Here is a 12,785-nt window from a genome sequence, read left to right on the forward strand (position 1 = left end):
CATTCTTTTCTCTGGTTGATTTTAAGATATTTCTTTGTTTCTTGTTTTCTGCAGTTTTACTTTGATGTATCTAAGGGCAAATTTCCATTTTACTTATCTTAGGATTCTTAAAGTTTTAAAAATCTTTAGTAAGGTATCTTTCATTGTTTCCAGAAACTCAAGAATTTTCCTGTTTCCTTGCCTACTAGAACTCCAATTGATATTTGCTAGGTCTTCTCATTCTTTCTTCCAAGTTATTAACCTCCCTTACATATTGTTTGTTGTCTTTTTTGTCACTTCCAATTATATTCTGGATAATATTTTCCAATTCATGGCTTTTCATTTTGGTTGGTCTAATCTATTGTTAAATCTAACCATCAATTTTCTCCCTATATTCTATCTTGTCGCAGAAGGAAATGAAAATCCAATGCACTTTGCAAATTTGAGGACTGCAACTAGTTGTAATTTTTCTTTTCAGACATTCCTGTGCCATGTTCCCCAAGAAGATAACCTGAATATAGCCAGGAGGGACTATTTTAGGTAAGAAGAAATAGGAATTAGGTGCTGTCTACAGTTGGTTTAGAAAGATTTGAGAAAACAGGCAGATTGGATTGATTGTTCAAATGGGGCTTTAACTGCCAGAATGCATTTCTACAGAGCAGCAGTACCATGAAGGGTGAATATTTTGGAACCCCCACTCAACTCACATCTGGAAACGCAGCACTCACAAAACCACCAGAACTGAAAATATCTTCTCTGGAGAGCCCAGCTGTGCTATTAAAGCCTTTTGAACACGTGAAGGCTAATTTCTGAACTGAGTGGATACGAGGATGGGAATGTGAGCTCTGTGAGCTACCTGGCTCCTTGTTTCCTGATTTCCTATCTCATTCAGTCCAAGAAAGCCCTACAGCAAAGATGAGCCAACAATTTTCAGCCCAAACGAAAGAGCTAAGTAATGGGACTGCTGGCATTATGTTGAGAGCTACCCTTCCAGAAAGAAATGTGGCAGACATCTACTGTAATTTAAAGTGAGCTACAGAAAAAAAAAAAGGCCTGTGAGTCCCCAGGTGTTTTGGCATGCTGACATGTAATGGGGCAGGGGGTGGGGCTGGCAGTCCAGTCTGAGGTCCCCAGATAACTGTTTGGAATTCTCCATCCAGTGCTGTTCAGCAGCCCATCCTTGGTTTGTTATTACTAGCTAAGGGACTATGTGGTGGGAATACATGGGGGGCAGAGAAAGCTGTGATCAGGGACCCTGGCTGATTCACAGGAAATGGGATGAGGCTTATGGTATACTTCCCTGACTTAAGCCCTTAAGGGAAGTCACCAAAGTCTGGTGGAGATTTGGGGTCTCTGGGTACAGAACACAAGTAAGTGTTCACTGTTGGGGACTGAATTATGGAACTCACAAAAGGCATGCTCAGGTTCCAACCCCTGGTCCTATGGGTATGAACCCATTTGCAAATAGGACCTTTGAAGATGTTATCAGTTAAGATGTACCCAAATCGAATGAGGTTGGACCTTAATCCAATCAGGCTGAGGTCCTTAAACAAAGTAAGTTGGACACTGAAGGAGAAACCATGGGGAGGAGTCAGAAGCTAGAAGTTAATGGAACCCGGAGAAAAATGTGCACTGCCATTTGACAGAAAAGTTAAGGAATCCCCAAAGACTGCCAGTCAGCCAAAAGATACCAATCTGAGGAGAAAGCAAGCCTTTGAAACCGTGAACAAATAAATTCCTATTGTTAAGCCAACCCATTCTCTTAATCTGGGGAACATTTTGGATATTCCTATTTTTTTTAATTTGTCAGTTTTATATTTCTACTCAATTTCTACATAGAGTAGAAATTATTTTACAGTCTTTTTCACCAGTGATTTCTCTTCTTGCACTTCACAATTACCAAAACATTCTTGCCTCATAGCAAAGAAAGAAAATGTATATTTCCCATAGGTTTTGCTTTTGTTTTTATTTTCTTCCCCAAGCTAGGTGGATTTCAGGCTCAAAGTTCTTTTTGTTTACCTTTTCTGCTGAGAGGCTGCTTCTATGCCAACATGAGTAGCAGTAATAGGGGCAAATGCCAGAGGCTACACTAGAACAGTTTCCTGGAGTTCTTTCAGTCTATATCTGTGTAGAACTAGAAGCCAAGGTAGAAAATACACAAAATTAATGGGGAGAGAGATCATGGGAAGGTCCATGTGGTGACAGCCAGAATAGGGATGGTGATGGACATCATGCAGGAACCTCCATAGGAGTAGTATTCTTTTTTTTTTTTTTTTTTTTTAAAGGAAAGACAGAGAGAAGGAAGGAAGGAAGGAAGAAAGGGAAACATTTTTAAACATTTTCTTGTTTTATTGTATTCTGTTTCTCCGTTTTTGTTACATGGGCTGGGGCCGGGAATCGAACCGAGGTCCTCCGGCATAGCAGGCAAGCACTTTGCCCGCTGAGCCACCGCGGCCCGCCCCTGAGTAGTATTCTTTGAGGGCGCTGAAATGGAGTGGAAACTGACAGGAGTAGAGGATTCCTCCCAAATGGAATGCTCCAGCATCAAGCTGTCCAGCCCATGATAAGAGGGATGGCCTCAGTGACGACTCTGACCCATGTACTGGCAAATTCAGCAGGACAACTCATAGGACAGCAGAGCAAGGGGCACAGGACAAGACTAGGAAGGTCTGCTCTTTGCCCTAACATATTTGAATCAAATAGCACCTTGAAAAAGTGGCTAGTGGACTTGGCAGCACAAGAGGCAAGCCCTGTTCCTACAAAAGTAACAGGAAATAGAGCAAATCAAAAGGTTCTTGAGCCAATGCAAAAAAAATCCAGCTGAAGTGGTATTCACAATTAGAACTATGAGGCTGATTTTAGATAATCAAGCCAAAACTCCACACAAAAACTCCAGATGGCAAATTGTCCACATGCAGCTTCATCTTTTCATCTTTTGTCTCTTTTCCCACTTTGACACTTCTATTAGGCCTTTGATTACTGAAGCAGATTCTAGTCTGTCAATTCCTTTTCACTTGGTTTTCTGGATAAAGATAGGTTGAAAGTGAGGGTGGGAAGGTTAAAGAGGTCTCAAGTCATATATTTCTGCTTTGGTTTGACATGAAGATGCTTTTTCAAAGAAAGGAGATACCACTGATTCTGGCTTAGGTTTAACTTGCTGGTTGACGTTTCTATTCAGTTGTGTGACATACACATGGTTTGAGGAAGTGAAAGTGTTGAAATGAAATCCACTGCTTACTGACATTCCTGAAGAGATGCATATATTTGTGAGGGGATTCCTCCACAGCTCTTCTTTCATACCAGAAGCATCCTCCTACCCAACCTGTCAGAAGAGAGAGTGCTACAGTCTAGCAGTTCCCAGACTCTCTCCTTACTGGCTGCTGGGTGTCACCATATTCATTTCTCACCCTGGTGAGGTGGGGCCATTCATTTAGTTTTTAACAATTGATTATTATATTTTTTACTTCTAATGTTCTTTTGGGTCTTTCAAATCTTAGATCACTTCTAATAGTTTTTTCTTGCTACCAATATTTTCAAGCTCGTCATTTATTTCTTCCAATAAAATAAGCATAATTGTTTTAAAATCTGTATTTGATATTTCCATTGTCTAAATTCTTTGTAGTACTGATTCTTCGTCTGCTGTTTCTGCTATTTTTCAAAGTGCCTTATTTCCTCAAGTGAATGTTTTACAATCTTTTAAAAAATTGGACAGCAAACTCTGCAAGTAAAATCATTATCCTTCCCCCCTACATGGGACATGAGTCTCCCTGGCAATGCGGATATAACTCCCAGGGATGATCCTGGTCCTGGTATTGTAGAATTAACAAGAACTTCCTGACCAAAGGGGGAAAAGTAACAAAATATGGTATCAGTGGCTAAGAGAGTTTAAATAGAGTGGAGAGACTATTTAGGAGGCTACTCTTTTGCAAGCTTCAGCTAAATATTGCTAATTGCCAAGGTTTGCCAAACTTCAACCAAAATCACTCCTGTTAACCCTAAAGAATACCAAGGGCTCTACCTGAGATTCTAAAAAGCTGCATGCACTAAGTTCATTTTTCAGAAACCTAAAATCTTCAAATAGTTCCCAGGACAGATAAGTTCTGAAACCCAGACCTGCCAGTCTCTCCAAGAACATCAACCAGTTCCATCTCCCATCCCATATTGTTGACATCCCTTTTCAACATGAAAAAAGAATGGGCATAGTCCAATTACCCCTGAAAATTGGGAGAAGGATCAAAAAAGAAGGAGGAGTTATAACAGAGAAGATAGGATTTAACAAATGAGTATGACAGCTGAATCATTATATTGATACTTCTTTTTAGTCTCTAGTATCTTGGAGTAGCTACAAGGAAAAACCTGAAATTGTGGAACTGTAACCCACAACCAAACTTTGAAACCTGTCCTATAACTAACTGTTAAAATGTATTTTAAAGTTTATTGCTTTTTTGCATATGTTATTATTTCACAAAAAAATGTTTAAAAAAATTAGACAATAACCAAATACTGACTAATCTAGCTTCAAAGCCAATCACATCATTACAAGGGGAAAGATATGAATGTATTGGCTGAACTGTAATTACTTTTGCAAAAAACTACAATCATAATATTTTAACTGCAATGCAAGCTTATTTTCATTACGGCTGCTGAACAGGAATCTTTTTATCAGCCATTCATGACCTGAATTTTGGCATAGAAGATCAATTTAAATACTGGGGTTAGTAAAAGGTCATAGTCCTTTGCAGTGGATAATCATGACTCATAAGAGTTCTTCTGAGAACTTAAGAGTCCTGAGCTGTCTCAGCCCAAATAGATCTTGCAGATTTGGTTCTTGTGCTTTCCTCATTTTCAACAATGTGGCCCTAGGCACACACCTCAAAAATTTTCATGCCCTTCCCAGTATCATTTATTTTGAGGTCGGCTCTCTAGCTGTGTGTGCTGGAAGGGCTCACCCCAAAATTGGTTTTCCTGCTTTCTCCTCTAGAATTTTGATTCTAGTGATTTTCAACCCTGACAGTGCATCAGAATCTCCTAAGGAGCGATTTAAAGGTACATATATCTGTGACCTGTCTCTTCTATACTCTAGGTTCAGCAGAAGTAAGTGTACAGGGGTGGCCCTGTACGTAAAGTTTGGAAAAGTTTCCCAGGTGATTCCCATATTTACTAACACTGATAGCCAGAGCTACAGTCCTTTACCTGTACTAATGTTGGGCTCCTTTCATCTGCCTGTAGGCTCTTGGTAAGGAAAGGAAGTGGAGGTATAGGGGTGGGTACTAAAAAATGCAGGTGAAAAGAGGGGAGACGGGGCACAGAAGTCACAGATCTGCATTGGAAATAGTTAGATTGGGAGAAACATCTGGCCAAGGAGAAAAAACCCTAAGGTGAAGGAAGGAATGAACAAAGCATTAAAGTTATAATTCTATTAGCTATTCTCCATCCCCCTTATGTGGTTTTCCATGGCCTGAAGAAGTCCTCTATGGGTAGATGTCCTTTTCAATCTTGATTTCTCTTCCAGTCTACATTTTATTAACTCTCCCTTATCTCTAACAGCATTACTACTTACCTTCACAAGTTCTATATTAACTTGGGCATAGAGAATGTTGTCCAACCCCATACAATCAATACTCAGAGAAGCAACAAAGTGCAGCCCTAGCAGTTCTCCTGCTGACTGGGATCACTGCAAACCAGGGAACAGGAAGGAGCGTGGAGGCACTAGAGCCTAATCAGGAAGTGGAAAAGGTCTGGGGTGGAACGTTGGAGAGTTAAAGCCTCTCTAGACAACACTGACTGTCCTGTCTGTGTTTTATCCCAGGCCTGCCTCAAGGGCCTCTACAGGTTGACCTAGAAATCTGGGTTCATAAACTCATTTAAAGTTTTCTTTTTTTTTTAAATCTACTGGTCAACTTCTCAACTCCTTCAAATAATGTTTTGAAGCCTAACTTAGAAACCTCACCCCCAAATAAATCCCTCCCCTGTCTTTATGATCATTTAGCTTATTGATAACTTGAATGAATACCATTTAAGGCACCCCTTTAGGCAACAGGTACTCTGCAAAGTGCTGTAACACATTTCAGGTATGTGTGTAACATACATATTATATATCTACATATTACCTCATGAAATCCTTACAACTACCCAGTGAGGGTGGCATTATCCCAACTTTACTGGAGAAGAAGCTGAATCTCAGAAACGCCCAGTGTGCTGCCTAAGGATACCTTACTGGTGAGGAGCAAGACAAAGAGCACGAAGGGCTGGAATTGGGGAATGGTGACCTTGAGTCATGGACCCATGTCTTCAGGAATCTTGCCCTGTAGTTTCCTTCACAGACTCCCACAGTTCTCACTGAATACTGTTTCTTTCTTTCTTTTTTGTCAACAGGAAGACAAATATGACAAGGAGGGATCTGTTTTACAACCTGAACACATGGTTTATGGACATTATCTTTGCATCCTAAGGTGGGGAGGAAGCTGGTGCCAGCAATGGCCTAGAATGCTGGCAGAACTTGGTGGGCCATGCACACTGCAGCCAGGTGATGCCCCTGGGCCACAAGGACCCGGACAGAAAGCGTCAACCTCATTATAATGCGGCCACATTAAGGTGCTCTGTTGCCTCTGCTTTTGAAGCATCTGAGCTAGTCTGTCTTCTCAGAAGACCAGATCATTACGATGAGGCCAAAGCTGATAGAGTAACCCATATCTGACCACAAGAACAAAGTAGGTAAATTATAGCTCACTGGAGCTATAATTCAGCAAATGCAGCTTGACAGACATGAACGTTCCCTGACAGGAGTGCTGCTCCTAGGCCCCCCATCTCTCCCTTCAGACCCTGTGGCTTTCCTGCTGACAGGACCAGCCCCACAGTAAAATGATCTTTACTGACACCTCAAGGTACTAACATTTTTTGTCTTATTGTCAAATGCTTCTACTTGCTTACCCTTCTTTCCCTCGATTATGAATGGCCAGTTCTTCTCCAATCCCCTCTTCTTCCTTGAAGCTCTCCCAATCTAACTTGGACTTCTCTAGGGTGCTCAATTTCTGCTTTTTGACTCCAATTTTTCCCAAAAGGCTGCTCACACCGCTTGATCTTTTTAACCTAAGGAATGAGAAAACATGAAACAGCATATGAAAGCCAGGTACTCTTTTTCTTTTCTTTGTATTTTTGTAATTGTCCCCAACTCCCTAATCCCAAACCATAAAATCCCTATCCCCTGCCACCTCAATACAGCCGTTTCGCTCTCTCTTGAAATGCTGCCTGGGCAGGTCTGTTTTTCCCTGAAATAAAGCCTTTGCTTTATCATACAAAAAAGGAATACATTTCAGAAAGCCAGGTACTCTTTTTTTTTTTTTAATTTTTTATTGAAAGCCAGATACTCTTGACTAATGATTCTTCTGATTGGCATGGGGTTCCCCAGGCTAGAGCTATTTATCTTAATGGGAGCCATGTTCATAGCTGTGTATCTTCTTTCTGGTGTGGGGAGCCTTGAAAGTACAATGAAATTCCAATGCACCTTTCCTGCTCAACATCTCTGAAATCTAATTCCCTGAGACCTCAGAATGCTCTATACAACAGGTCTTGGCTTGTGAGGAAGGAGAAGAGCAGTATGGTTAAGAGGGCAGCTTTGGAATCACATGCTTGGGTTCAAATTCCACCTCTCACTAACTGGGTCACTTCAGGTTAGTTATTTAACCTTATGTCATCAGTTTTCTAATCTACAAAATAAATACTCACTCATGGGGTTATAGTGTATCTTATATGTAAAGTGCTTAAAACAGCACCTGGCTTATAGCAAAGGTACAATAAATGTTAGCCATTCTGAGTCACTGTCATAATTGGTGCACTAAAGCCTCTGGGAATTCTTCTAAGAGAAAGAAAATCAGACCTTAATACTATGAGCAAGAAGTCACAATATCTTAAAAGGACTCTAAAATCAGTTTCCCTTCAGCTCCTGTCAGTGAGGGCTCTGAATCTTCCCAGGAGCTCGAGAACATTCCTCAATGCCAAAGCAGAGAAGGTGTGGCCTGGATTCTATGTGCTTGTGATGCTACCATGGATTGTGAAAGGTAGCTCATGTGCCCAGATTGAAGTCCTGGCAGGTAAAATGTTTCCAGCTATGTTAAATGTATGAGATAAAAAGAGGGTATTAGCAGAAGGAACTACGGAAAGAACACTGCTTTTGGTCTCCTTGGGAAACTAAATCAAATTTATCAGCATGCAGGAAAATGGAAGGTTTTTCTGCTCCAAAGGGATATAGAAGAGGGTTAAAACATTAACAACACTATGAGCTAATGTCACAAGGCTGAATGATGTCACTGATAACAATACTTATTCACTTGTCTAGAATGCTAGTTCTCCAAGTGCTTTCAAAACCATTTTCTCATTCTAATCCCACTACAGCCTGCAAAAGAGGACCACTAAGTTTCAGAGCTGGAGAGGGAGCCTTTGAGATGATCTAATGTCTTCTGATCCCTGTCTTCCTGCTGCACAGTGTTGGTGAAGGATGACCCAGCACCCCTGCTCTGGGGTGAGCAAGGTTGTCATTATCCACACTGATATAAGACCAAGACTACTACTGTTAACCATAATATTATTATTCTATTAATGCTGGTGGAGAGGATGTGCACTTTCTTGTTGATCACACCCCACTACATGCTGACCTGAGACAACTTAGAATAGGCTGCACAGCATCCTTGTTTTTGAGTTGGATAAATAAAATTTAGAGAGGTTCACTGACACAACAGAGGTCAAATCAATGGAAGATGCACACCCAGGACACACCATGGTCCCTCTTGCATCTTGGTGCAGCGTACTCCTATGTCTCTCCTCTAGGACAAGATGTTACTTCAGGTATCTTCTGACAGCTATTTTACTCACCACATTTGCTTAAAACTCCAAAATAGTTCTTTATGAGCTTTCAATTAGCCTCTAAACTTTATTTCCAGTTAACTCAGTCCCTATGATAATCTATCAACACACACACACACACACACACACACACACACACACACACACACACACACACCTTAATCAACCAGAAGTGGAGCAGAGCAGGAATATGAAAATGGAATCAGGGTGGGACTTAATCAAGTATGACTGGAGACTATAAGCAGAAGAATTTGGATACAACAGTAGCAGAAGCCATAGGAGGAGATCAAAAGAGACAGATCACCATGTGATGGAGGCAGAGATTGATGGCTAACAAGCTACCACAAGAAAGCTACAGACTTGGGAGAAAGCATGGCCTGCCCATAACTTGATTGTGGACTTAGCGCTTCCAAATCTAAGACAATAAATTCCTGTTGTTTATGTCAACCAGTGTGGTAAGACAGTTCATTGAGTGAATTTTCTAAAACACATCATAAGGCCTGCCAATATTAGCAATAACAACTTTCATTTGCTTAGAATGCTAGTTCTGCAAGTACTTCCATATTCATTTTCTTCATCAGCTTTCACTCCAGACTGAGAAAAAGGACCACCAAGTCTCAGTTGTCTTTCTGCTTAACAGTTTCTTCCTTGATCTTTGTAATAAAATTTAAACTCTTTCCTTAACTTCCTAAGTTCTTCCTCTTACCATACCTACCCTTATAATCTATGCTCCAACCATACACTCCTGAACTTGCAGTAGGAAACCGTAAGCTCACTCTCTTTTGCTCAGCCTTCATCTCAGCTGAGAAACAATTTCCTTTAGGAACCATCCCCTGACAAATCCCCCAATTCCTGGGTTAGATACCTCCTGGTAGTGTTTCTATCACCCTCTACTTCCCTTCCTATTAAAGTACTGATCCTTTCCATAGCAGATACTTGGGGACTCTAATTTTAGCTGCAGTGGCATCAGACAATTCTGGACAAGGTCAGCTTCCCAAAGTACATACCCGGAGTCTTCTGGTTTCTAATGGCCTGGGCTCCTGGCCTCACACAAACACCCCTGGGAAATATTTCAAATGTTTCTCAGAAGTTCTGGGGCATTGGGCCCTCGCAGCCTTGGACACACTCTTGCATTTTCTGCTTCCTGTCTCACTCTCCTGCTCCCTCACTCGTTTCCTGGAGTCACTTCCTAAATAAAATATCCTGATGCCAATCCTTGTCTCAGGGTCTGCTAAGAGGGGCTGTTTAGGAGAAAAAATATTTTCCCTGGGTATGGTCTAAAAGATTTCCCTTATGTGTGTTCTTTCTCCTTTGGATATTTCAGTTTTCATGCCTCAAAACCTCTCCAGTGCTTACTTCGGCAGCACATATACTAAAATTGGAATGATACAGAGAAGATTAGCATGGCCCCTGCGCAAGGATGACATGCAAATTCGTGAAACGTTCCATAAATTTTTACTAGCAACTCATTAAAGTCCCCTTGTTAAAAGCCAAAATAAAAAAAACCTCTTCAGTGGGTGCTCGATAAAGTCAGTGATGTCACCTGCATCACAGACCCAATTAGAAGGGAGTCAGATCTTTATAGATTACAAAATGTCGAGAACACTTTCAAATTTGGGACTTTTAAGGGACTACATTTCTACTTTTATTCTCCAATCAGCTCTCAAAAACCCAGGGTTCCCATTATATCTGGGTATCACCACAGACCTGTACTCTCTCTCTCCCCATCTGCTTACAGCTCTGATAGTATTCCCAGATTATGTGGTGAACTTTCTGACTAATGACATTAAGAAGTCTTTGAAAAACTGAGTTTTCTGCACACCAATGAGGAGGTTTCTAGAAAAGGAAAAAAAAACCCCACTACCATCCCCCTTTGTTTTACCACTAAATATCAGTAAAATGTCACCTGCACTATTATTATGCTTTTGGGGCAAGTTTCTAGATCATGTTCACCAGGTTATTAACATAGTTTATGACTTGCTAATCTGATAGTCTCTAAGGTAATACAACCTGTCTTTTATTTGAAGCTTCATCAAAATGAATGACACATACACAGCAGCAGCCAAAACCTGTGAGAGGCTTATTATAACTGAAAACTTTTTCCTAGAACCTGTTATGTGGGACCCCTGCAGGCTTCTAAGCTCTTATGCTCACTTCTACTTTGAAAGGGCTCTAAAGGCATAATCCTGGATTCATTCCATCACAGTTGGCAGGAAGGCAGATTTAACCATGTCCCCATGACTGCTGTTAAGGCTCATCAGTAAGGATTTCAGAATAAAGTGGAGTGAGTTGAGAATCAGCTGCTGGCCAAGGAGCTCTGTGCCATCAAAGAACACTGCAGAGAGCATCGTGGTAGTGCACCTTCCCCCGCGACCTACCACTCCTCTAAGTACTGTGTCTGGTCTTTTAGGTGTAAGATTTCACTTTGGTACCCCAGCCAACAGGCTTCCCGTGGTCAGCAGGAACAGTGAAGGAACCCCCAGTGGAAGAGTCCCAGGCATATTGCTCATCATCATTGTGCTCTGTGATTACAACCACTTTCTCTACTACCAAGTAGGCAGAACAGAAGCCAACACCAAATTGCCGAATCATGGAGATTTCTGCACCGGACTGCAGTGTCTCCATACATACTTTGGTACCAGACTAGGCAATGGTTCCTGTTCTAGTTTGCTAGCTGCTGGCATGCAACACACCAGAGACAACTGGCTTTCAATAAAAGGGGATTAATTTAGTTGACATATAGTTCTTCAGAAGAAAGGCAGCTAACTTTCAACTGAGTTTCTTTCTTACGTGGGAAGGCACAGGGTGATTTCTGTTGGCCTTCTCTCCAGGCCTCTGGGTTTCAACAATTTTTCCTAGGGTGATTCCTTTCTGTATCTCCAAAGGCCTGGGCTGAGCTGCTTGGGTTGTGCTACATTGAGCTCTCTCATTTAAGCACCAGCCAATTAAATCAAAGATCATTCATTGCAGCAGGCAAACCTCCTAGCCAACTGCTAGATATGATCAACAATAGATGAGGTTCACATGCCATTGGCTCATGTCCACAGCAACAGAACTAGGCACCTTCATCTAGCCAAGTTGACACCTGAATCTAACTACCCAAATTATTTATGAGATCAGCCTTTGTTATGTCAATGCTTGTATCCACAAGAGTCAAGGTACGTTCCTGGGGGTTGGGGAGGATGTTAATCTTCAGGGTTGGGGAGGATGTTAATCTTCAGCTCTTTATCAGTGTTCAACGTGGAAGGGTCTGTCAGGCTTTCATGGCGAATCTTGTCCAAAGCATCAGAAGCAGTAGAAATCAACTTCCAGAGGAAAATTTTCTTCTTGGAATAGAAGATATTGATGATAACAGAGATTGGGCAATCTCTGTCTGGATGGTGAAAATCTCCACCTCCTCTTCTCCATGGTGAACTTCCTAGGGCATATGGAAGGGAATGAGCAGCAAGTACCAGAAAGCACAGCTGGCAGGGACTGTCTGGCTTGCATATAGCAAAAAGGCTAAGCAGGAGTGACTTAAGAGTGCACCTCCTTTTTTTTTTTTGTTAATCATTGTTCAGTTACTAATCAGTGAATTTTTTTTTAATTTTATTTTTATTTAATTTTATTTTTTATTAATTAATGGAAAAAAAATTAACCCAACATTTAGAAATCATACCAGTCTGCATATGCAATCAGTAATTCTTAACATCATCACATAGATGCATGATCATCGTTTCTTAGTACATTTGCATTGGTTTAGAAGAACTAGCAACACAACAGAAAAAGATATAGAATGTTAATATAGAGAAAAGAAATAAAAGTAATAATAATAGTAAAAAAAAAACCCTATAGTTCAGATGCAGATTCATTCAGTGTTTTAACATGATTACTTTACAATTAGGTATTATTGTGCTGTCCATTTCTGAGTCTTTGTATCTAGTCCTGTTGCACAGTCTGTATGCCTT

The 12,785-nt window shown here is 40.9% G+C and overlaps 1 protein-coding gene, 1 non-coding gene and 1 pseudogene across 4 annotated transcripts in view; 1 reads left to right on the forward strand and 2 right to left on the reverse strand.

Annotated features, from left to right (window-relative positions):
• CFDP1 (craniofacial development protein 1) overlaps positions 1–12,785 on the reverse strand; it is a 216,563-nt gene that overhangs the window by 34,248 nt on the left and 169,530 nt on the right. For 2 of the 3 annotated variants that reach the window (XM_077133062.1, XM_077133063.1), the window contains one exon: positions 6,910–7,068. The exons of the other annotated variant lie outside the window; for it this stretch is intronic. In XM_077133062.1, coding sequence (XP_076989177.1) covers positions 6,910–7,068 — 159 coding nt within the window. The remainder of the gene's footprint in view (positions 1–6,909; positions 7,069–12,785) is intronic. 3 annotated transcript variants of the gene reach the window in all.
• LOC143660001 (protoheme IX farnesyltransferase, mitochondrial pseudogene) lies at positions 2,449–5,590 on the reverse strand (annotated as a pseudogene).
• On the forward strand, positions 10,187–10,293 carry LOC143660498 (U6 spliceosomal RNA). The gene has a single exon (XR_013164094.1). It is a non-coding gene; the product is annotated as a U6 spliceosomal RNA (small nuclear RNA).

Source organism: Tamandua tetradactyla, chromosome 16, assembly GCF_023851605.1.
Source record: "Tamandua tetradactyla isolate mTamTet1 chromosome 16, mTamTet1.pri, whole genome shotgun sequence".
NCBI lineage: Eukaryota > Metazoa > Chordata > Mammalia > Pilosa > Myrmecophagidae > Tamandua > Tamandua tetradactyla.